We start from the raw sequence: 25,108 nt of genomic DNA on the forward strand, positions 1-25,108 counted from the left end.
GTTGGGCAATATCTTCCATCTATTGGCATCCTTAGGTTCCTAGATACCTTTAAAAATCTGGCTCTGGGACAAATTTTAGCCTACACAGAGCCTTTCAATAGATCTCTCTGACAAGTAACTAATAAAACTTCATTTTTTTTCATTTAAAGAGGGATTATCCATATAAAATTCAGTACAGTTATCTATATATAGAAATGTAAGTCCCTTGCCTTTGTGTTACTAACAACTAGTTTAGATTAGTAAATGTGGTGGGGGAAAAACCTTATGTCTCACTATGTTTGCTGTTTATTTTTCTGCACTTCATTTGGCTGATTTATTTCTAGGCTTCTCTGTGGTGGCCATCACCTTAAGTATCTGAGCACAATAATAAATTTAGTTTCACAACACCCCAGTGCAGCAAAGAAGGATATTTTTAATATGCCCATTTTGCAGATTAGAAACTAAGATAGAGAGAGATCTTAGTACATGACTTGCTCGGGGTCCCACAGGAAGTCTAGCAGAACCAGGAACACTATCCAGATTCCAAAGACCCAGTCAGTGCTTTCCTTCCCTACTTGAACACTTAAATTAAACTGGTGAGTTTCACTTTTATTTATAGTCAATTTCAATGTCTCTCACAATGCTTTGATACTTCAGTTCACAACATTGCAAAGGAATGCTTTCATTTAAAACAAAATGTTTTTCAGTTTTTGTTTAAACTTTTAATTAAAATAGTGAGAAAAATATTAAATAACTAAAGAATTAGGCAATTAACATATGATTGGAAAAGGAAAAATGTTTTTTTAAACTAAAACATTCATCTTTTGCAAAAGATGACCTACATTATGAGATTCTTTTATCTGAGAGAGAGAATAGTATATATCAAGTGATTATTGTACACCCGTGTAACTCCACTGATATCTATTGCGCTACTCCTTGTTTACATCATACGATTCAGGCTCAATGTCTCTTTAAATGAGTACATTATGGTGGTTTGAATTTAATGCAGACATGCCCCATACAAACAGAATGAAATTAGATTCTGAGTTACTCCAGCATAAAATATACACTGTTTCAAAGAGCGAGACCAAGAAAGGGTGTAAAATATGCATGTTAAATTCCAAAAGGAGAATGCAAAAGTTACTGCAAATTGCAGCCTTAGGGTAGCAATAATTTTCATTCCAATAATTTCTGCAGTTTTATGCACTATGCCTGTTACATGCACGCTAACTTTGAGTACCCAGAATCATATCCATATGTCACATATGTCTTGCAGTGAAAATGTGTCACTATGAATCGATATTTGTCATAGGTTTAAAGAATCTAGATTTCTAGAACCATTTTTGTTTTTCATCTGCTGAAAACAAAATGCATTCACATAATAAGGAAAAAGATGCAAGTTTATATTTACTGGACCAGCTTCTGCCCTCAATTACAGTGATGTAAATACAGTGTAACTGAGGGCAAAAACTGGCCCACTATATATGTTTTGTGAAGAATTAAATTTCTGTGACTGTTTGAAGACTACAAACATTTTTCAGAATAGGACATCATGTAACTTCTATACATTAATAGGCCAGTCTCTGAATATAAGAAGATTCATGTTCCACACCAATGGTCCATTGCCAGATGTAAATCCACTACCTAGATTTCTGCATTTATATTGATATGTGGCCATGTAAATCTTCTTTATTTTTCCCTTAGCTACTGATAAAATATGCTCTCTGCCTATGCATGTGTCATAAATATAAAGGGAAGGGTAAACCCTTTAAAATCCCTCCTGGCCAGAGGAAAAATCCTCTCACCTGTAAAGGGTAAAGAAGCTAAAGGTAACCTCGCTGGCACCTGACCAAAATGACCAATGAGGAGACAAGATACTTACAAAAGCTGGCAGGAGGGAGAGAAACAAAGGGTCTGTGTCTGTCTGTATGTTGCTTTTGCCGGGGATAGACCAGGAATGGAGTCTTGGAACTTTTAGTAAGTAATCTAGCTAGGTATGTGTTAGATTATGATTTCTTTAAATGGCTGAGAAAGGAACTGTGCTGAATAGAATGACTATTCCTGTCTGTGTGTCTTTTTTGTAACTTAAGGTTTTGCCTAGAGGGATTCTCTATGTTTTGAATCTAATTACCCTGTAAGGTATCTACCATCCTGATTTTACAGAGGGGATTTCTTTACTTCTATTAAAAGTCTTCTTGTAAGAAAATTGAATGCTTTTTCATTGTTCTCAGATCCAAGGGTTTGGGTTTGTGGTCACCTATGCAAATTGGTGAGGATTTTTACCAAACCTTTCCCAGGAAGTGGGGTGCAAGGGTTGGGAGGATTTTGGGGGGAAAGACGTGTCCAAACTACATTTCCCAGTAAACCCAGTTAGAGTTTGGTGGTGGCAGTGGAGATCCAGGGACAAAGGATAAAATTAATTTGTACCTTGGGGAAGTTTTAACCTAAGCTGGTGAAAGTAAGCTTAGGAGGGTTTTCATGCAGGTCCCCACATCTGTACCCTAGAGTTCAGAGTGCGGGAGGAACCTTGACAGCATATGAATTAGTCTAATGACTAATCAATTGATTTCTACAATGCTGGGAAGTTGTGAATCCAGTTGTTACTCTACTGTAAGACACTCACAACATAATGTAAACTAACCAATAACAGATGCAACAACAGGTGGCACCTACAGAAATGCCTTTTGTATAGTTTCAATATAGTATCTATGAAACATCTATAACCATTAAATGTTGTTCTGCAAATAAAAGTAACTTGAATTCTGATGACTCAACTGAAGCCGCATAATCAATGTTAAAAGTGAGAGAACATTGTAATTTAATGAGACATTGGAAAGTTTTTAACCTCAGGGCTGAAAAAATAAAGTATTGGTAAATGCAGAAAAGCAAAATTGCCTTTATCATGAAGGAGCTGGATTAAAAATGATGCATTTGTAAAGACAAGGACCCTAAATCAAAATGCCAACATCCCAGAGGGTATTATGAATACCCATGTAGTAAATCATTCCAAAAAATTGACTAGAGCTGGTTAGAAAGTTTTCATCAAAACAGTTTTCTGTTGCAAAAATGCCATATCAATTAAACAAATTTATTAAAAATGTGCATTGATTTCACAAAATGTCCCAAGAACAAACATTTCAAAAGGGAGAAAATAGTTTCCAATAATATCATTTTGGAAAAAGTCACTTCAAAACCAAATTGTAGTTTTGAAATTTATTTTGTTTTGTTTATTTTTATATTTAATGTTTACACTATTTCCTGGCCCGTCAGCAACTATAGTGCATAATATGGTACCAAAATTGTACTTAATACTGATTTTCAAAAATAAAACAAAAAACTAAAATTTCACTTACAAATGAAAATTTTCATTTCATGTTTCGTCGTCTAAAGATCAAAATTTAATTTCATTAAGACTATTAAGCACATGTGCAGTCATGTCAAGGATAATTTTAGAATTCTGTCACCATCGAATAAAAACCATTGGGTCCATGGATTTCACTTGTTTTTGTATCTCTCTAAATTGACAAGAAGATACATAGCTTAGAACAGTCACAAAACGCTCGCATTTATAAGAAATGACCTTTCAAGCCGTGAAATATAATTAGCTATGCTCTCTGGAGTAACAATGTCCTTTACAAAACAGGTGGTAGAGTAGCAGCTAAAACTTTGATACTCTAATGAAAGAAAGGGACAGGTGGAGCAACTTTATCACATGCTGACTGACATTCTGGTTTCTTAGAGTTGTTTTAAAACTATAGTTCTCAAACATATGTTCTTTCTACTTCGTGCCACAGACCTCCTGGATTTTCCTGTAGATATTGCTCCCAGAAATACTCGCATGGAGTGTATATCCATGTAAAGGAACAGCACAACATACACCAGTTTAGTTCCTCTTTAGCCTATGCTGAGAGTTTACCATAGTGGTGTATAGGCCTTGTTATATCCCTATGCACAAAGGTGAATTTCACCAATGGCTCATTTGACCACTTATTCAAGAAGATTTTCAACAAGCTTATGTTCTAAACTGTGGGACTAACATGGGAAATGGCATAAAAGACTAGGCTGTTTCTTATATTGACTGGTGAATAACAGTATGGGTGTTTGCTCCCTATCTCTACACTACAAGCTAGTGGTCTGATTACTCTTCTCACATACACATACTCAAGTTAGCCCTTATTGACCCAGCACAAACAAAAACAGCATCATAGCCATTGTAGCATGGGTAGCAACAGCAGAGGTATGGCTTAGGTATATGCCAAGTACATACCCGCTGGTTTCAGGAAGAGATAATACTGTTATTTTCCTTCCATTGGTCAGCATGATTGACCAGCCGAGTGCTTTTAAATTAGGGGCTGCTATTATTCAATAGCCCGTAAGATTTTGCTATGTTTTTGTCCAAAACCTGGTAAGCCTAGAGAAGGAAGATTATTTTTTGTAATAATAGGACTGATTGCACAGAAAGTAGGCTAAAGGGCAGCACAAAAGGAACCTGATTAACAAAACAGCTAGGAGTGTGAAAGAAGATCTTGATTATAGCAAACTCCCAAGGTTACTAGGGTGGAGATATAATAGGAGGTTTAACACAAGTAAGATGTAATGGGAAAGGGAGATGTATCAGAACTAAACCATCAAATGACATTCTAAACTCTCTAGTGAATCAGCCTGTGAATTAATTCTCTTTAGGAGAACAGAGGGTTGTATTTCCCTTGCTCATTTATAAGAACCACCAATATACCCAATAAATAATCCACACAGTCATGTGAGAATACAGAGTGAATGTATAAATTACAGGTTCACTTCCACTAGCTGTTTCTGAAAAAGAAAATGTCTCTAATGGGCCAAGAGGAAGGGCCACTCTAGTTGGAGTCTGCCCCCTGTGCTTTCTTATAATGGGCCATCAAAATTACAGAAGAGTTTAGAATTAAGCGGGGTAAATCTGAACACACATTGAAAATTCCATAGCAAGGTGGTTGCAGGACGACAGTAATACACCAGGATGTCTGTCCACAATTACCATTCATGTTCATAAATACAGGGTGAAATTTACCTAGGCACCACTCAAAGTGCTAAAGAACAGACTGTGCACTTTGGAGGGTAGCGTCTGAAATGAAAGGGAGACTGTGCTTGTTTCTATATTATTTAATTATGGGCGGATTGTGTAATGCTGTATGGATAGAGCATTGGATAAGTGTCATTTTGTTTTAGAAATCTAAGTAAATAATTCAACAGGCTACTTAGCTTACTTACAGTAGAGAGGAGAGAGAGAGAGAGAAAAAACAGTAATTTACCCCCCTTTTCTGCTTTATATCCTCTTTAACCCTTCTTTATAAATAAAGTTCACTTTTCAAGCCTTTATAATTAATTATTTTGGTGCAATTAGAATTTTTTTTTAAATTGCTTGATCAAAGTTATGTAATATTGATACTATGGTAGTGGCCCAAGGTCCCAGACAGAATTCAGGCCTCACTATGCTAAGTACCATACAAAGAGTTTGAGTTAATAGTCTAAGAGGAAGGGACTATGAAACTTTTCTTAGGCCTGGACTATACTTAAAACACAGATTGACATAGCTACAGCACTCAGATGTGTAAAAAGTCCACACCCTGGAGCAAGACAACTATGCATACCTAATCTCTGATGTAGACGCATGTAGGTCAAGGGAAGAATGCTTTCATTAACCTCACTACCACCACTCGAAGTGGTGTTCCTACAACAGAAAAAACATTTCCATTGCTGTAGGCTGTCTATACACCACTGGGTTATGCCAGCATAGCTACAGTGCCATAGCTATGCCACCATGTCCCTATAGTGTATAAATGACCTAAGTATGGAAGAGGGTCAATCAGCTTTTAAAGACTGGAAAACTTTGCTCTTGACCAGTGTTCTCAACCAGGGATACACATACCCCTGGGGGTATATCAACTCACCTAGATCAATGTTTCTCAACCTGGGGGTCATGAGCCCAAGGAGGGGCTCAGCCCTGGGCAGTGGGGCTCAGGCTTCATTCTCCTGAAAGGCGCACAGTAGCCTGGAAAGTTTGAGAACCACTGCTCTAGACCATACTCCCTTTCATAATATAACAGGTGATCCAAATTAGTTCTCCTAGGGCTATTGAAGGACTCCAATGGGCACTGGATCATCAAATTAATTTATCCTATGCAAAAAAGTGATCAGCTTCTTCTTAGCAATTAATAAAATGCAGAAAGTAATGGTACATCTGTATAGAGATCCGATCACCTCTGATGATGCATGTAATTCTGAAGCATAAGATTTCTTTTTGACTGAGGGAGAAAAAAAGTTGCACAACTTCAGCAGAAGCTTTTTATTGCAATTCTGATGGGGTTTTTTGTTTGGGTTTGTTTTTTAACCTACGGCAATGGCTGTAATCTGTTTCAAATGTGCGGTGTTAAGCATAAGAACGGATGGCTGCAAGGTTGACTTTCTTTGGAACAATAATTATTTATGACACTTTATTACAACAGCTCCAAAACATATGGTTACCTTATTAGAAATTAAAATTCATTTTCATATAAATCTCAGCATGATATTGCACCAAAATAACTGAAGTAACTCCAGGGGACAGCAAATAATTTCATTTAAACTGTTCTAGGGCTTGGCAGTTGCAATATGAAATTTAAACTGATTCACTTGTAAATACAAAAGCTATTTTTGATAACACAAATAATCCATTTACAGGCAAGCACAAGCACAAATGTTACCATTTTCCTACAAGTTTCTGAGCCTACATAATTTATTTCTTACTCACAAGGCATCATTAATTTGTTTACTGTTTTCCTTTCCAAACCTGTTTTCCAATTAGAAAATGCACTTGCTCCGCCTTTCTAATGTGTCATTCATACATTTTAAAACCAGAAGAAATCCATTGTGATCATCCAGTCTGACCTGCACATTGCAGACCACAAAACTTCACCCACCCACTCCTGTAATAAACCCCTAACCTCTGGCTGAGTTACTGATGTCCTCACATTAGGATTTAAATACTTCAAGTTACAGAAGATCCACCATTTACTCTAGCTCAGACCAGCAGGTGCCCAATGCCCCATGTCGCATAGGAAGGTGTAAAAACCTGAGGGTCTCTGCTGATCTGACCTGGGGGAAAATTCCTTCCCAACTCCAAATAGGGTGATCAGTTAGACCCTGAGCATGGTGGCAATACCCACCAGCCAGTTGCTTAGGAAAGAATTCATAGTAGTAAGCCAGAGCCCTCCCCTTCTACTGCCCCATTAGATTGCTAGTATTTAGAAAAATCTGACCTCTACACTACAAGTTTCATGCTCAACATCAAGCAGATGAAGTCTCATTGTAATAAAGGCTGATCACTGACAACTGCATAAGGCTGACTGATTATTAACAAGCTGTAGCTTGTGATCCATTTATAAAAGACAGGTTTGACATTATCCAGTGATTAAGATGACCATAAGAGTGAAAACATGCAGTGTTGTTGTATCTGTGTTGGTCACAGGATATTTGAGACACGAGGTGGGTGAGGTAATATCTTTTATTAGACCAACTTCCATTGGTGAGAGAGACACGCTTTCAAGTTTAGTTTTATCCCACAGGAGTAAATTTCAACTACGAAGAATATAATTGCATATTCAAATTGGCACTGTCAAATAGTTTGGAACTAAAATGTAGGTTTGACTTAAAGGAAAATCCAAATGTTTACAAAATCCAAATGTTTGAGGCACTTTTTTTAAAGTCTCAGTGAAAAGAGTGATCTTTAATGTAAACATCCCCCACAGTGTTATGAACCAAAACAACACTTGATTTGTTCTTTGAAATGAGAATGTGAAACTATGTACAGAAAGTGAAACAAAGAAGACAAGATGAAAGCAGTGCATAAAAGAATACAAAGGATTTAGACCCTCACCCTACAAAGTCTTGCACATACGTTTAACTTTACTCACTATGAGTAACTTCATTGTCTACTCATGGTGGGTAAAGTTAAGCACATGTGCAAGTTTTTGCAGGATCCAAGCCCATACATGTTGCAAGGTAAATGGGATTTTTAAAATTATAGTTCTCCTAATTCAACATATCAGTAATGATGAATTTTTTAAATATGTTGTTTACTTTCAGTGTGCCTTCTTAAATATATTTTGGGGTAGAGGAGAATCTGGGGTGTGATTTATTATGGAATAAACTGTATGCTGGCTACAGAAAATGTTAACATCTAGTGTGGAATGCTTTTGTGAAGAGAAGACGACAAACAGAAGGATAATCATTAAAAATTGATCCAGAAGTCAAGCCAATGGACATCAGCCAAAAATACAGTCATATATCACTGCCATACAGAAGGTTTAAGTGATACTATATAACATTAATGTTATCTCCAGAGCCACAATGTAATGAAACTGTATCCATTACAATGAAAACAATATATAGAGGAAGAAAAAAAAACAGCAATAGATTTTATTTATTGTGTGTAGCAGGAAGTGTGTCCAGCTGTGGAAACTCAGCATATTTTTAATTGATTTCTATCCTTTGGGCCCTATTCACCACTCCTTATTCAACTAAAACTCGGAGTGATGTCAATGGGAGCTTTGAGTACGCACAGCATAATAGTGGCTCATGTTCAGCAAGTACTTAATCAAAGGATTAAGTCTGACCTAAGGAAGAGAGGGTGGTTTTCTAATTCTACCTGCAACAGATATTGTGCAGTGTCACACATAGCTTTTTGTTGTTGTTGCATACTACACAACATGGTTACTTAAAATGAAAATCAAAAATGTTTTTAAAAATGCAGACATCCGCACCTCCATTTCTAAGCTGTCTTAACTATATTTATTTACTCCCTATGGATGGTAATAACTCCTTAGTAATTAGAAAACACTTTCTTTCCCATACAACTGTTTTGTTTGGGTTTCCCTTATGTACACATTGTAAATTGACAGTTTTCTGGCAGGGCATCCCCAAATTTTGCCAGGCCCCTCAACTTTGGAACGAACTCTCATTCTTCTGAAGCAATCAAATCTGCTGACTTTCATGACATGCCACAAAGGCCATAGTTAGAAGATGACAGAACACATTTCTTGAATTACTGAAATTTCAACAAAAAATTTTAATGACAATTTATGGGGGGGTTAAAAAAATGCTATTCTCTAGTTCTGTCAAGCAATTAAAAAATCACGATTAATGACATGATTTAAAAAATTAATTGTGATTAATCACACTGTTAAACAATAATAAAATGCCTTTTATTTAAATTTTGTTGGATGTTTTCTACATTTTCAAATATATTGATTTCAATTACAACACAAAATACAAAGTGTACACTGCTCATTTATATTTATTTCTGATTACAAATATTTGCACTGTAAAAAAATATAGTATTTTAATTCACCTAATACAAGTACTGTAGTGCAATCTCTACATGTAAAAACAAATGTAAAACTTTACAGCCTACAAGACCATTTGGTCCTATTTCTTGTTCTCCCAATCACTCAGACAAACTAGTTTGTTTAGATTTGCAGGAGATAATACTGCCTGCTTCTTGTTCACAATGTCACTTGAAAGAGAGAACAGGCATTTGCATGGGACTTTTGTCGCAGGCATTGCAAAGTATTTACATGCCAGATGAGCAAAAGATTCACATGTCCATTCATGCTTCAACCATGATTCCAGAGGACATACGTCCATGCTGATGACAGGTTCTGCTCAATAATCCAAAGCAGTGCAAACCGATCCAGGTTCATTTTCATCCGCTGAGTCATAGGTAACCAGCATAAGTTGATTTTCTTTTTTGGTGGTTTGGGTTCTGTAATTTCCGCATTGGAGCGTTGATCTTTTAAGACTTCTGAAAGCATGCTCCACATCTTGTCCCTCTCAAATTTTGGAAGGCACTTCAGATTCTTAAATCTTTGGTCGAGCGCTGTAGCCATTTTTAGAAATCTCACAATTTTCTACCTTCTTTGCGTTTTGTGAAATCTGCAGTGAAAGTGTTCTTAAAATGAACAACATGTGCTGAGTCATCATCCGAGACTGCTATAACATGAAATATATAGCAGAATGCAGGTAAAGTAGCCAGAGACCTACAATTCTCCCCCAAGGAGTTCAGTCACAAAGTTAATTAACACATTTTATTAACGAGCATCATCAGCATGGAAGCATGTCCTCTGGAATGGTGTCCAAAGCATGAAGGGGCTTATGAATATTTAGCATATCTGGCATGTAAATACTCTGCAATGCCTGCTACGAAAGTCCCATGCAAATGCCTGTTCTCACTTTCTGGTGATGTAAATAAGAAGCGGGCAGCAGCATCTCCCATAAATGGAAACAAACTTGGTTGTCTTATCGATTGGCTAAACAAGAAGTAGGGCTGAGTGGACTTGTAGGCTCTGAAGTTTTGCCTTTTTTTTTTTAATGCACTTATGTAATAAAAAATTGATATTTATAAGTTGCACTTCCATGATAAAAAGACTGCACTACAGTATTTGTTTGATGTGAATTGAAACATACTCTTTTGTTTATCATTTTACAGTGCAAATATTTGCATTAAAAATAATAATATAAAGTCAACAGTGTACCATTTGTACTATGTGTTGTAATAGAAATCAATATATTTGAAAATGCAGAAAATATTTAATAAATTTCAGTCAGTATTCTATTGTTTAACAGTGCGATTAAAATGCGATTAATCATGGTTCATTTTTTTTTAGTTAATCACATGAGTTAACTGCGATTAATTGACAGCCCTACTATTTTCTAACCAGCTAATACATATATTTTCACTGCATATTCTGAAGATAAATGGAGGTATCTGAGGATTGAAAGCTGAGGAAAGTGAGGTACCTACAATGTATTTATTTGTTTTGCTGGAAGGAGTCGTTTGGTTACATGTGATATGAGGAAGTTCTGCTGCTGGATTTTCTTTGGCTACATCTACACTTACAGCAACTTGTAAGACACAGGCATTCCACGTGTAGCTACACATGGCAGTGAAAGGCTCTGGCAGCGAGGAAAGGGTCCGGAAGCAGGGAGCTCCCTGTTTCTTCCCCACTTCCAGAGCCTTCCCTATTGCCAGAGCCTTTCACTGCGGCAGGGAACGGGCTGCGCAACACTACACTGAAAATAGTAGTGTAGACATGGGAGACACTACTTCGGCGCATATAGAGTTGTGTTGGGCAGGGGTGGCCAACCTGTGGCTCCGGAGCCACATGCGGCTCTTCAGAAGTTAACATGTGGGTCCTTGTATAGGCACCGACTCCGGGGCTGGAGCTACAGGTGCTAACCATTCAGTGTGCCAGGGGGTGCTCAATGCTCAACCCCGGCTCTGCCACAGGCCCTGCACTCACGCCACGCTTTCCTGCCCTCTCCCCTGAGCTTGCCATGCCCTCGCTCCTCCCACCCCCCACCTCCAGAGCCTCCCGCATGCCATGGAACAGCTGCTCAAGAGGTGCAGGGAGGGAGTGGTAGGCACTGGTTGGCGGTGCTGCAGGTGGGCGCTGGCAGCCTGTCCCCCCTAGTGTAGGGTATATATACCCTCGGGGTTCAAGCATGTAGAGCACTCTAGTCTACGCTCCTCACCTAAGGCACATCTCACTCTCTACACTGCTATTTATATCTGTGCTAGCTGGGCAGGCAGTATCTATAATCTACATGCCGCCATAAGTGTAGACATAGTCTATATGGTAACATTCATGTTTCTAAAGAAGTCTTAAGGGAGCATACAGCCCAGAATAGTTTGTTCTTTCAAACCAAAAGAAAAGAAATGTGGGTCAAGTTAGAAAAATGACTGCAACGCTGGCATCTCAAGAATCTATGTTTATTGTATCTCAGGGCCAGGTCCTGATAGCACTTCTTCAGTGGGACTAAGGCTATCTGACTACTCCCGGGGTCAGACATTACTCTGTAAGAGTAAAGGTATAAGAATCTGTTCCTCAGTCATCTCTGTATCAAACGTGCTCAGTTTACAAGTAAATAGATGTGGGAGGCATCCAACTGCCAGCTCTGCAATCTGGAATTTCAGAGTCAAGTTGGAGTCTCTCCCTCCTGCATATCACAAAGGCTTTGCAGGCCAAGTTATCCATCAGTTATAGCTGTGCAAACCCATTGTTCTTCAAACTCTGACTGCAGAAGCACCTGTGCAACCCCAATGCTTTCAAACAACAGTAACAGTTCTGTTAATGACACATGAGCTGGAATATGATCCAGCTCACTCTCTCTTAGCACAGTAGGTGCTGAAGGGCTAACAGGAATTATTAAAAAGCAGTAAAAATGGTTGTGTGTCTGTCATCAGATCTGACACTGAATACATACATAAGAAGTTGATGAGAGGAAGTACGTTTACACAAGACAGGTCATCTGTTTATGCTAGTCATCGACTATGGATTAAAACAATGCGACAGTGATACATATGGCCTAAAATGGAACAATTCAAGGCTACTTGATCTAGACTTTGCTGACAACATCACTCATCTTCAATGAAGATGCCAACGGACTACAAAAATGAACAAACCAAGTAATGGAGAAGAAAGGTTTGAGAAACAATACAAAGAAATGTAAAGTCATGTTAATGGGGACTATAGGGACAGAAATCAAAATTGAAGAGGAGAAACTGGAGAAGGTGGACAATTTTATGTATCTTGGAAGTACCATCAGCCAAGATGGTACTAGTTCCAAAGAAAGAAGAAGAAGAAATCGGGAAGGCAAATGCTGCATTTGGAAGACTCAAAAACATCTCCCTCAAGAAAAAACTGAACACGTACAAAGCAATTTTTATTGCCATCACAACATATATTAGTGAGATATGGCAACTTACCAAGAAAGATATGCAAAAGCGGGATGCATGTCTGAGAAGAATATTGGGAATAACAGAGATAGGAAGACGAATTAAGAAGTCAGAGAAATGACTGGACAAGGCACCCTCTCACAAATAATCTACAAAAGAAGACATCAGTGGCTGAGACATGTGCTGCAAATGGAAAAAGAACGCTTACCAAAAACCGCCCTTGAATGGAAGCCAGAAAACACAAAAAGAGAGGAAGATCGCAAATAACATGGAAATGCATAGTTCTGAATGACATCAAGCACCTCAACGTGAAATGGGAAGATTTGGAGAGAACGGCAGTTGACAGGCAAGGATGGCAAATGTGGGTAACCCAATGTGCAGCAAAGCATGGGATGGAATAAGGCCTGAGGTAAGGTTTACACAATTGATTTTCAAAGATCAAATACATTTTAATCCTATGTTAGGCATGCATCTCTCTGCTCTCTCTAATGGGAATTTTTTGGTTATAAACTTTAAATACGGCAAACATTGGGTTCCATCCATCTCCACACCCCAAGTTTGGGCTTGAAACCAGAGCTGGCCAAGACTGGGCAGTACGATTGGCAGGGCTGCCGCAGAGCCACAGACTCTGGGAGCCCTGTGCAATACAATTGGCAGGGCTGCCCCTGAGCCCATATCTTGGAAGCCTGGGATCCCCAACCCTAGGGCAGTCCATGTGGCAGGGATGCCCTGGGGCCAGAGGCCCTGGAAAGCCAGGTTCCCCAGGAGCCACGCAGGTTTCCAACAGAAAATTCCCTGTTATTCAACAAAAGTTTGTTGAACCTCAGATGTTTCTGACAAATGCTTTGGGTTCAATGAACCAGGATTTTCCAGTTAAACTTAGTTTTGCTGGAAAACTCCTGACTAGCTCTACTTAAAACTAGCAAAGCCCCTTTAAATGTACATCCTTGCTGAAGCACCTTCAGCTGTAATAATGTTAGCAGAGTTGTGGGAAGAATATTCATTTATTAATGGCTGGTGCAGATCCTGTAAAGAGAGCATTCTACTCTGGTAACTGAGGGTTGAAATCTGGGAGAAGTGATTGGAGGACTGACTGCAGCAGTCTCGCCATATCCATGTTTTTAGCTTTAATCTAAGCAGCACAGATACCAACAGCAATGAAGCCATGGGAACATAGACTTCAGGGCAGGCTGGCTTGCTTGAGTAAGTCCCAAAAGTCCCAGGAGGGCTTGTACTGTCCATTCTGCCATCACTTCACTGCTATTGATATCTGAGATAGCTGAGCCAGCTTTAATCCAACTATGTATACACATGCTGCAAACCACACACCCCAGTTGTAGGATAGACATACTCTGAGCTATCACAAACTTTCCCTATATTTAGAATAGGAAGTAACTGATATTTTAACTGTTTTTTTGCTATTGTTATTATCATACTCATTTACTCTTTATATTATGGTAGTGCCTAGAGGATATGACATTGGGGCCCCATTGCTCTAGGCATTGTACGAACACCTGGCCTGAGACAGGCCCTGCTTTATGGAGCTGAATATCTAAATACAAAACGATGGGAGAAAGGAAGTGTTATCTTAATTTTACAGATGGGAAACTGAGGCATGCAGATTAAAGTGATTGGCCCAAAATTTCACAGGGAATCTGTAGTAGAGCTAGAAATTGAATCCAGGTTTCCTGGGTTCCAGTCCAGTGTTTTAACTACAAGACCATCCTAAAAATCACTGTGTGGCAAAAATTGGTAAGTGCTGAAATTTTGATAAAAAGTACTGTATTTGAATGTAAAAAGAAAAGGAGTACTTGTGGCACCTTAGAGACTAACCAATTTATTTGAGCATGAGAGAATGTGTCCCTTTTACAGAACAGCAGCAGCAAAACTAATAACCAAAATAAAATATCGAGACCATTCAATAAACATAGAAACACGCACTGAACAATAGAATAGTCTAATCTGGATCACCTGAAATGAATGTACAATGTATTAATAGGTCAGTTTAAGGGAAGGAATGGTTGTTAAAATAAGGGGAAAATAAAATCAGAACAGCCAGCCAATGTCATTTTATAATTCAGATCTCATTTGAACTGAATTTATCCATTGACCGAGAAGAACATCATAACCCCAGACCTGAATTTCACTAAAGTTACCCCAGAAAAGATTACTACTTATATACTCAGATTGTAACTCTGAATTAATGATCGAGTATGCAAATTAGTTTCCACAAAAATGCCATCAAATTAAATATTCAGCATTTTAGCAATTCTAAATAAACTTGGAAGGAAGCAAAAATAAAAATATATTTAAAAAAAGAAAACCGATGTAGTGTCCTTTGTGCCAAAAACCTTTCACCTCCAGATTGTTAATTTTTTTTTGCAGTGCTTGTGGTGATATGAAAACAAACAACAAGTCTAATTTCCTTCAACAAAACACACATCTCTTTTGAGGGAAGCATAACACAACAACAAAAAAGGGCTTCTGTAATGAATGACACTACAAGTCTTAATGATTTAATGACTATGATTAGTCACTTAGGGCCAGATACTGCCATGCTTAATCTCACTGAATATCATCTTATTCCCTGAGTATTGCTATTTTCTTCAGTGAAACTACTTGCTGAGTAAGATAGTTTGCAACATGAGTAAGGATGGCAGAATCTAGTCCTTACCGGATATACTGTGTAAGCAGGACTGCAATATTTCAATGTTGATTTCAGTTGCCAAACTGAAAGCATTAGAAACTGAGGGCAAACTTTTTGCTCTCACTTACACAAAGGTAAATGTAGGGTAACACCAATTAAGTCAATCCAGGTTTACACCAATAAAATTAAGAGCAAGCTGTTTGTAAAGTCCTTTACTTCACCACAAAACAGGTTCAACAAATGCAGCAATGCAACTTTACCGAACAAACTCATGAAACCTAAAAGCTGAAAAGGTAATTCAATTTCTATGCCATTCAATCCTTGGCCTCTCGGGTGACATTGCCAGCTATGGTGTCAATTAGATTCCATTATCATAGTGGTTTCTAAGATGCCCACCCAACTGTGAATTGGACTGACATCACCCTCTCTCTTCACTTTATCAACTGAACCACATCAGATCAAAGTTTTTCTGTCACTGTGAACTTGAAACAGACCGAAATGAATAACCTAGAGTTGAAGACACCAATCAATCCTATCAATTCTCTGCTTCATCCAAGCTCTAAGAAGGAATCCAATTAAAATAATTAACATTTAAATACTGCAAATAATCAGAACAAGGTATTAATATTTAACAGCATAAATTGATTCTACAAAAACTGAATACACAAAAAATGACTCGCAGGACTTTTTACTGTGAAAAAGATAGGGAATTAGCTATTTTCCACTGAAACTTCCCATCCAATTCTACAAGTTAAGACTCTGTTAAAATCATATGATGGTAATTATTTGAATACAGTCTTCATATTCATAATTCTGCACTGTGTGTCTTAAAGAAAGGTCTACAAAACAACCAGGAAGGTTGTACTTTTTTTAATTTTTTTGCTAAGCAGAGAAGAATCACTGAATAACTCATTGACCTTTCAAGAAAAGAACTTTGGTTCAGTCAACCAGACACCAAGTGCACCTAAGAGGTTTCCAATTAATCCTTTAATTTAGGTTCTCTGTCTCTCCTCCAAAGTAAAAGAAGAAAAATTCCTTCCGTTTGAAATACTTCTATCTGCAGTGAATTACAAGGTTCTTAATAGTAACTAAAGGTCAGTAACATGGTTAACTCTTCTTGATACCTATTTTTATTTACCTCTAGACTTTATGATACACTGGATTTGTATAGAGACATATAAAGCCAAGAAAGAGGGGATGTGGAGATGAAAATGTTTTCTCTACTAGAGAGTTAGCAATCATCATCATCATCAGGATTAGGAAATCAATCAGTGATTCACAGTATAGCCATATAAAAATATAATAAAAGCTTGAAGATCAAGCTTGATTGAGACAATTTTACCTCTCAGTTTGTCTTCTGTTTGAATGAACATCCATTAATAATATTCATTCCTATCCTTCTTTTCTTTGTTTGCCTTTCCTTTCTCATAGCTTTGGAAAAATTCTCAGACGATGACCATATGGGTGCCTCTCAGAGACTGTGTTTCAATGCCAACATCTGTATAGAGATTGCCCATGATTTGCACACTGCTATGATTAAACTCAACAGTTATAGGACTGACTGAACTTCATTCTGAAGAAGAGATGAATTTACAAATAAACCAATATTGTCTCATTCTCCAGCAAGTGAGCCAACACCAATCCAAGTAGTTAGTAGGTGGATGCATGGAAAGAGAGAAATAGATATAAAAAAATATAAAAAGAGCAGTGTCTAGAGAATCTAGAAACTAAAATCTGTATTGGCTGAGGATGTTCCTCAGATGTCCTATGCCACTGTCTTGTGGAATGAGCACAACTTTCTTAATGGGGGACTTAAGGACTTGTCTTTTACCCACCAGGAAATGGTAACCTTGGAAAGTTTTGTGACCTTTCCATTTTAGCCATATACTACAAAATGAATATGAAGGACATCCTATCTAGGTACTATTTAATGGGTCATTTAAGGAAACTAACCAGAATTATATCTAGACCTCACATAACTTCATATACTTCCAGCCTTAACCTATCCAACTTTAGTGCTAGAAGGGAAACAAGTACTAACCACTCCCAGCCCCATATTTAACCTGAGGAAACTTTTACACCTCCTTCCTAAGGGCTACAGAACTCTGGCTGGGATGTCCTGTCCTAAGCATAGGCCAATATAAGCAATCAGTACTGTTCCATGGAAATTTTATTTTTCCTGTTATAAAATATTGCTGTTTGGTTATTTGGTTCAAAAATATTAATTCAAATTCACAAAGCTTGTTAGTTATGTCCTATAAATGACCCATTGGGAGAAGACAGAGTGCATTGGTCACTCAGCTTTGTTAAAGCAGGAAAAAATAGCTTGCAAAATACTAACAGAATGAGAATATGACTCATACAGGCTCCCTTTACTCTGGTCAACAGATGACTTTTTATATTAGATCCATCATCAAAGGAATGTTCAGCATGACATTGGTTAACCATAGTGGGAAAAGATACTGCTGTGCGGCATGACAAGATAACTGGTGATTTTCTAAATCATTTTTACTTGTGTTTTTCCTGTGAGGGAAGAGTGTTTGGTTGGTTGTTTTTTAAATACAAGTACTTCTTTTTACATTTTTACTACAGCTCTTACATTTATGATAATTTTGACATATAAGCAGCCCCTTGCTCCCAACAAACTAAAAAACAAAAGTGAGAGAAACATCTAACTGAAATGGTGGAGAAAAGTTAGAAACAATCTTGTCCCCCTCACTGATATCGAAGACAAAACTCCCATTGTCTTCAATGAGGGAAAGCCCAGACCCTTGCTTATCAGCATCTAGAAGGTACAAACGGTTACGTGGCTAAAGCACAGGACTAGGGGGTCGGGGTGTGAGTGGGAGCGTGAGTGTGAGAGAGAGAGAGAAATGTCTATCCCCACATGTTGCATTGTGAGGATGATCTCATTAATATTTGTAAAGTGCTTTGAGATTCTTGGACAGAAGGCATTACAGAAGTGTGAAGTATTACAATATTTATTTTAAAGGCAGCATGGTCTAGAAGAAGAATGAGTATGGCATGGAAACTTATGAACTCCTTCGGTTTAATTCTAGTTCCGCCACTAACTTGTTGCATCACATTGGGCAAACCACGATGAGTGATTTCCAGCCGCACACTCCCATGTGCCCACCTCTACAACTGCAAATCCCTACATGTGCAAGACCTCAAGTGTGCCTGTACACATGCAACTTTGTTCAGTTGCAAATGATGGCTGCATAGAGGCATGGTTCAACACAAGGCCCTTAAATTATCCGTGCCTCGGTATCCCCATCTATAAAAAGAGGGTAATACTAATTCTCCTCCCCAAAAGGATCTGTGAAGACTACTTAACTGATGTTAGTTCATCACTTTGAAAATGTCAAATTCTACATTTATTATAGAGGCACAAAGCAGGTAGATGAGTCAGTGAAAGAAAAAAACTTATCACTTTTAATGAGTAAAAAGAGTAGGGCTTGTTCTCTCTTTAATACAGTACAGATCTCTAATCACCTTCTTTATTCATTGTGGATACTTTATTTGCTAAGAAGCATCTTGATTTTTTTTTAAAGTCACAGTTTTTAATGGGTGGTTATTCCGAAGGCATAACCAGACCTTTCCTATTAAAATGCTTGCTTTAACATAGATTATGCATGCTTTAACATCACCATTTGAAAAGAAGCTGTTGATGAGAATGAACCGTAGATGTGTTTCAGATTTTTTTTAAAATGTGATGATGTATTCATCAATGCTTTTAACGGACCTTGGACTCCCAGTAAAGCTCTCCCATGACAAAGGCAATGCAACTTAAAAAATATAATGGTACAAAGTTACAAATATACATGAGGAAATTATATTAACTAGCAGACTCAATGCAAGTCTTTAGAGGAGATGCTACAATGTCAAAACAATGTGCAAGCAAATAAGGGGTTACAATGTAACAATGAAGAAAGGCAAAACGTACATCAACAGAAGTCAACAGCAATGACAGTACAATATGGGGAAGGAAAAACAATGCCCAACGTTAAAACACACCAAAAAAAGTTCAAATAATGTCAGAGGAGATTGAAACCTGGAAGCTCAGAATTAATGATCCACAGAATTCTGAACTAAAGCGCCACTGTACCTAGATACGTCATAATATGAGATATTTGAACCTACATGTCTCAGAAGAAGTGATCTTATATGCCATTATATTTCAATGCTTAGGAACAACAGAACTCAATGTGGAACATTAACCGTGCTTAACATGAGCATTTTCTCTGGTTCTATAGATTTGTGTCTCAGTCTATTAAGAAGTATTTATGATTAATATTTAAACATTACAGGAATCTGATATGCTCATATGAATACAAATCTGCATGACACCCACTACTGTGGCCCATACTAAGGCAAATTCTGCCCTCAGAGGCATATATAGGCCACCATTGATTTCAGTGACAGCTGTGCATGCCTTTGAGAGCACAATTTAGTCAAATGACTGTGAATTGAGTGCTATTCAATAAAATAGGCAGATAGATTATAGTAATTAGATAAGAGAGACAGATCTGTGAGATAAACAGGCTTTGCACAGGAGTTTTCTATGGGTGGTTAGGGGTTCCGTCTTACAAGGCAATAAGAGAGCCACTCCTTGACTAATGGATTTGTCAGGCCATAGATCCCCACTGGGGGTTCTCACCTACAGATCACTACTTATGATTTAGCTCTGTGAAACACAACTCTTTGGTGCACTATAGTTCTCTTCATCCACATATCTCCTGACCTCAAGAAGCAGACCCAACCTTGTTCTGCTGTCTTTTGTTCAGTACACATTCGTATAAGATAGGGTCTGGATTTGCCTTCCAAATAGTACAGCTAGAGACTCTGAGACCAACAATGTCACAAGTTCAGCTAATTTGTTCCGACAGCTTTTCGGGCTTTTTTCCCCCGTTCCAGTATTGCTAAGGTCTCAAACATTATTTTGAGCAAAGATGTTTAAAATGCTGCCAGATAAAGGAATTAGACAAACTGCCACAAGGTTAACAAAACACTAAATACTAATGAAAGCACTTTTCAAAATGGGGATTTCTGGTTTTATTTAGAACAGCCAAAAAAAAAAAAAGTGTACACACTGGGTACTCGATCATCGCTGACAAAGTGCATTATTGTAATCTTGGTAGTATCTATTCAGCAGCTACTCCCACAATCTCTCTAGTACAGAAGTTCCTTAATATATTGTATCTTTGCTATTACCCCAAGAAGTAAATGATTGGAAATCTTTTGTATTACCTGAAAGAATGTATAGAATTGAGGGCTTGGTTTTGTTCTTTTAAGAGGTGCACCAACTATGTTGTAAGACTTGGAATATTTTTGCTTTAATTTGCAGACTGCCTTTGCAAAAAGAAAAGGAGTACTTGTGGCACCTTAGAGACTAACCAATTTATTTGAGCATGAGCTTTCGTGAGCTACAGCTCACTGCATGAAGTGAGCTGTAGCTCACGAAAGCTCATGCTCAAATAAATTGGTTAGTCTCTAAGGTGCCACAAGTACTCCTTTTCTTTTTGCAAAGGCAGACTAACACGGCTGTTACTCTGAAACCAGACTACCTTTGTTCATCGTGTCTAGAACAGTCCTGATCACTTAAATATGGTAAAAAAATAATAATCTCCAAACAATGGGATAATTTAAGCTCATCTGATGCCAGTATAACATATCTGTTTCATATCCTTCAGTCTTGTCTCCCTATTCTTACAGTATATTTTTATCAGCTTCTCAAAAATGTCATCTCTTTTCCATCACCAGCACTGTTGGAAGGAGGAAGCTGGAGAAATAGTGTAAAAAAGCCAAAAATCAGAACACCAAGACCCAAAATACTGGGACATTTTTTTAAAAAACCCACAGACTTCACAAGGCAAAATAGAATGCTGTGTATGTTGATTTATCATTCTAAAAAGATTATACAGTAATGAGTAACCCATCAAAAAATAAGAGCAAGCTATAGGAAATAGGGTTGGATTCTCTCCACCACAAAGAAGAGGATAAGAGCAAAGCCATACTGCATTCTTTCCTGAGGCAGAATAGTGCATCATTAGCAAATAGAAGTAGCTCAGCAACACAGAACAGAGCCTCCTGGGAAATATGTCTCCTCTATACAACATTAAGACCATTCTAGAAAATTACCTGACTTGCAGGAGTTGAAGGAAGGACTACAGGTTAATGTTTCTGTGTACAGCCATAACATTTCTAACCATCAGAGGCATTGGGGATTTCTTTCTTGGTGCTATTAGCATCACTCCCAAAACTGCCACCTCCATAATTAATTCTATAAAGATGTATCATCCCCTACACACCACATACAGCATAAGTGCCACTGCCTGAAAGTGATATTCTGTGGAAGATCGTAACATGGCAGTGGGATTGCCTATGGATAAGCAGTGTCTCAGCACAGAATCATAGAATATCAGGGTTGGAAGGGACCTAAGGAGGTCATCTAGTCCAACCCCTGCTCAAAGCAGGGCCAATCCCCAACTAAATCATCCAGCCAGGACTTTGTCAAGCCTGACCTTAAAAACCTCTAAGGAAGGAGATTCCACCTCACTAGGTAACCCATTCCAGTGTTTCACCACCCTCGTAGTGAAAAAGTTTTTCCTAATATCCAGCTTAAACCTCCCCCACTGCAACTTGAGACCATTACTCCTTGTTCTGTCATCTGCTACCACTGAGAACAGTCTAGATCCACCCTCTTTGGAACCCCCTTTCAGGTAGTTGAAAGCAGCTATCAAATCCCCCCTCATTCTTCTCTTCTGTAGACTAAATAATCCCAGTCCCCTCAGTCTCTCCTCATAAATCATGTGCTCCAGTCCCCTAATCATTTTTGTTGCCCTCCCCTGGACTCTTTACAATTTTGCCACATCCTTCTTGTAGTGTGGGGCCCAAAACTGGACACAGTACTGGACACAGTACAAAACAATGCTGAACAGAGGGAAATGATCACGTCTCTCGATCTGCTGGCCATGTTCCTACTTATACAGCCCAAAATGTCATTAGGCTTCTTGGCAACAAGGGCACACTGTTGACTCATATCCAGCTTCTCATCCACTGTAACCCCTAGGTCCTTTTCCTGCAGAACTGCTGCCTAGCCACTCGGTCTCTAGTCTGTAGCAGTGCTTGGGATTCTTCCATCCTAAGTGCAGGACTCTGCATGTGTCCTTGTTGAACCTCATCAGATTTCTTTTGGCCCAATCCCCTCATTTGTCGAGGTCCCTCTGCATCCTATCCCTACCCTCCAGCATATCTACCACTCCTCTCAATTTAGTGTCATCTGCAAACTTGCTGAGGGTGCAATCCACACCATCCTCCAGACCATCAGTGAAGCATACTGTCCACCTATCTTGGTTATCTGAAGTTTCCACTCATAAATCCATATAGTGCTAGTATCACAAACACCATCATAAAACTTGGACTTTCAAAACTAAATGCATTTTGCAGCCATTTACTTAACAGTAAATTTCTCAGTGGATGCTAAGAAGTTACTTCATTGAATATCTTGTTTACCTTCACAATATGCAGAGTCCCCTTGGACAGAGATATAACCATTCTTGCATTCACAAGTAGCTTTTGTGTTCCAATTTTTGCACTCTGAATTTTCACCACATCTGTGGTCTTCTGCACAAAAGTTATGACCTGAAATACAAAGTTCATTCAACCTTGTATTAGAACATGCTGAATGCAAATACTCAGTATTAATATGTATATCTCTGTATAGTTTTGCAATGCTATCCTCCAGGCATTCTAATGTGGAATTCTCCTTCATTTTGCCTGGCAAAGACTGGTCCAAATGAGCTTTTCTGAATCCATTTCATTCTTAGATACCTCTGGTAACAATATTCAGGTTTTAGGTAGGAAGAGTAAGCAACTCCCAAGCAAATATGAATGCTACTGTACGTATTGACCAAGGGAAGATGTTGTGCATTCCTTTCTATCCATCTTTCTAGGACACAATTCATCATTGCAATTACAGTTACAATTAAGCCATACTAAATTGCTATTTTTCAACACATTTGTATATTATAATGGAGAATCAAAAGTTTGGTTAGAAGAGCTTAAACAGCAAATGAAACTTTGCATTAGCACTGGAAGATTTATTGAAAAGGAAGACTTCCTCATATATGTTGCTACAGATTAACATGCCAGACAAGTTCTGAGTTCTATTCCATCATTTATCCTGAAAATAATATTAATGATACTAATAAAAAGAAATCTTCTACAATATACAATTTATCTCTACTTTTGCTGTGATATAGTGACTCAGCAGTGGAGTTTTTCTGTCAAGATGGATTTACCCCACGAATCGGAGATGATTTCTTCAGAACTTGTTCACAACTTTCATCTACAGAAACTCACCTCGCTGAAATTGTACATTCACTCTGGATTCTTGAAAACTAAGGTTCTTTGGACTCTTGAAAATGTACATACCACTTTTGAGATTTACCATGTATTTTTCAGGGATGGAATTACATATTGCATTATGAATTTCCTAACAAGATTTACATGAAGTGAACCCAAAGTCTCAAAAATCTCTCTTCATTGAGATCCAAATTATGTGCTCAATTATAATTCTGTAATACTCACATCACTACATTGGAGTTATACCAGTGTCAGTGAGTGGAGAGGTTTCAGAGTAACAGCCGTGTTAGTCTGTATTTGCAAAAAGAAAAGGAGTACTTGTGGCACCTTAGAAACTAACCAATTTATTTGAGCATAAGCTTTCGTGAGCTACAGCTCACTTCATCGGATGCATACTGTGGAAAAACACAGTATGCATCCGATGAAGTGAGCTGTTGCTCACGAAAGCTTATGCTCAAATAAATTGGTTAGTCTCTAAGGTGCCACAAGTACTCCTTTTCTTTTAGTGAGTGGAGAGTCTGTCTTAGGTGGTTTAGCCACAACAAATCCTGTATCTTGGGGTTTGGCTAGATGACCCTTGTGGTCCCTTCTAACCTTATATTTCAATGATTCTATGATTAGAGAGCATGATAATGGTAGGGTTTTTTCCATTTTTGTTTTGTTTCTTTATTTTCCTGGGACAGATTCCATTTCCTTTTGTTACAGAGCAGTGATGGGTAAGTAGGATTTTGGTCCTGTGTCTTCTGCATGCATTTCTTTGGCGTTTCCAATAAAAGGGAATTATTATACAATTACAAGCATGGACTTTGAACTCCACATCTCAGAATCCCAAGACCACCATGGGATTCTGATGTAAAAACACCTTTGAAGTTTTTATACAAAAATTCCCAATAAGACATTATTAAATTTATCATAATTCTAACCCACACTTCATTTTTGCAAGCAGGCCCTGTTCTTTAGGAGCATGGCATAGTTTGGGCTTGTGTGAAATGTACAACTTTAGTGCTGCCAATTTTGGTTACAAAAGGAATGGAGCAAAGGTTCCCTGTGTAGAAGTTCTAGTTCAGTGATTCTAAAGCTCCATAAGCTCCCCTACAGCCAGCTAAGAAAACCTATAGGAAAATCTATAGTTCTAAGACTTATATACTGGATTTTTCATACCCCTTGCTCTTACATTGCCTAGACATTCTTTGGGGAACTTTTGAAAGCCTTAACATCTATGAAATGACATTTTTTATCTAATCCAAGCAAGTACTCATGGGCTTATCCCGAGGCTGGCTATGTATATTCAAAAATAAAATTAGTTCCAAATACCAATTAATAAACTAAAACTCTTATACACATTTTGTCACTTTTGTGCTCTT

The 25,108-nt window shown here is 38.0% G+C and overlaps 1 protein-coding gene across 6 annotated transcripts in view; it reads right to left on the reverse strand.

Moving 5' to 3' along the window:
- Positions 1-25,108, reverse strand: part of NELL1 (neural EGFL like 1) — a 430,345-nt gene that overhangs the window by 285,016 nt on the left and 120,221 nt on the right. For 4 of the 6 annotated variants that reach the window (XM_073347837.2, XM_073347839.2, XM_073347840.2 and 1 more), the window contains exon 12: positions 22,893-23,021. The exons of the other annotated variants lie outside the window; for them this stretch is intronic. In XM_073347837.2, the coding sequence (XP_073203938.1) occupies positions 22,893-23,021 (129 nt within the window). The remainder of the gene's footprint in view (positions 1-22,892; positions 23,022-25,108) is intronic. 6 annotated transcript variants of the gene reach the window in all.

The sequence above is a fragment of the Lepidochelys kempii genome, chromosome 6 (genome assembly GCF_965140285.1).
Source record: "Lepidochelys kempii isolate rLepKem1 chromosome 6, rLepKem1.hap1, whole genome shotgun sequence".
NCBI classification, from domain to species: Eukaryota; Metazoa; Chordata; order Testudines; family Cheloniidae; genus Lepidochelys; species Lepidochelys kempii.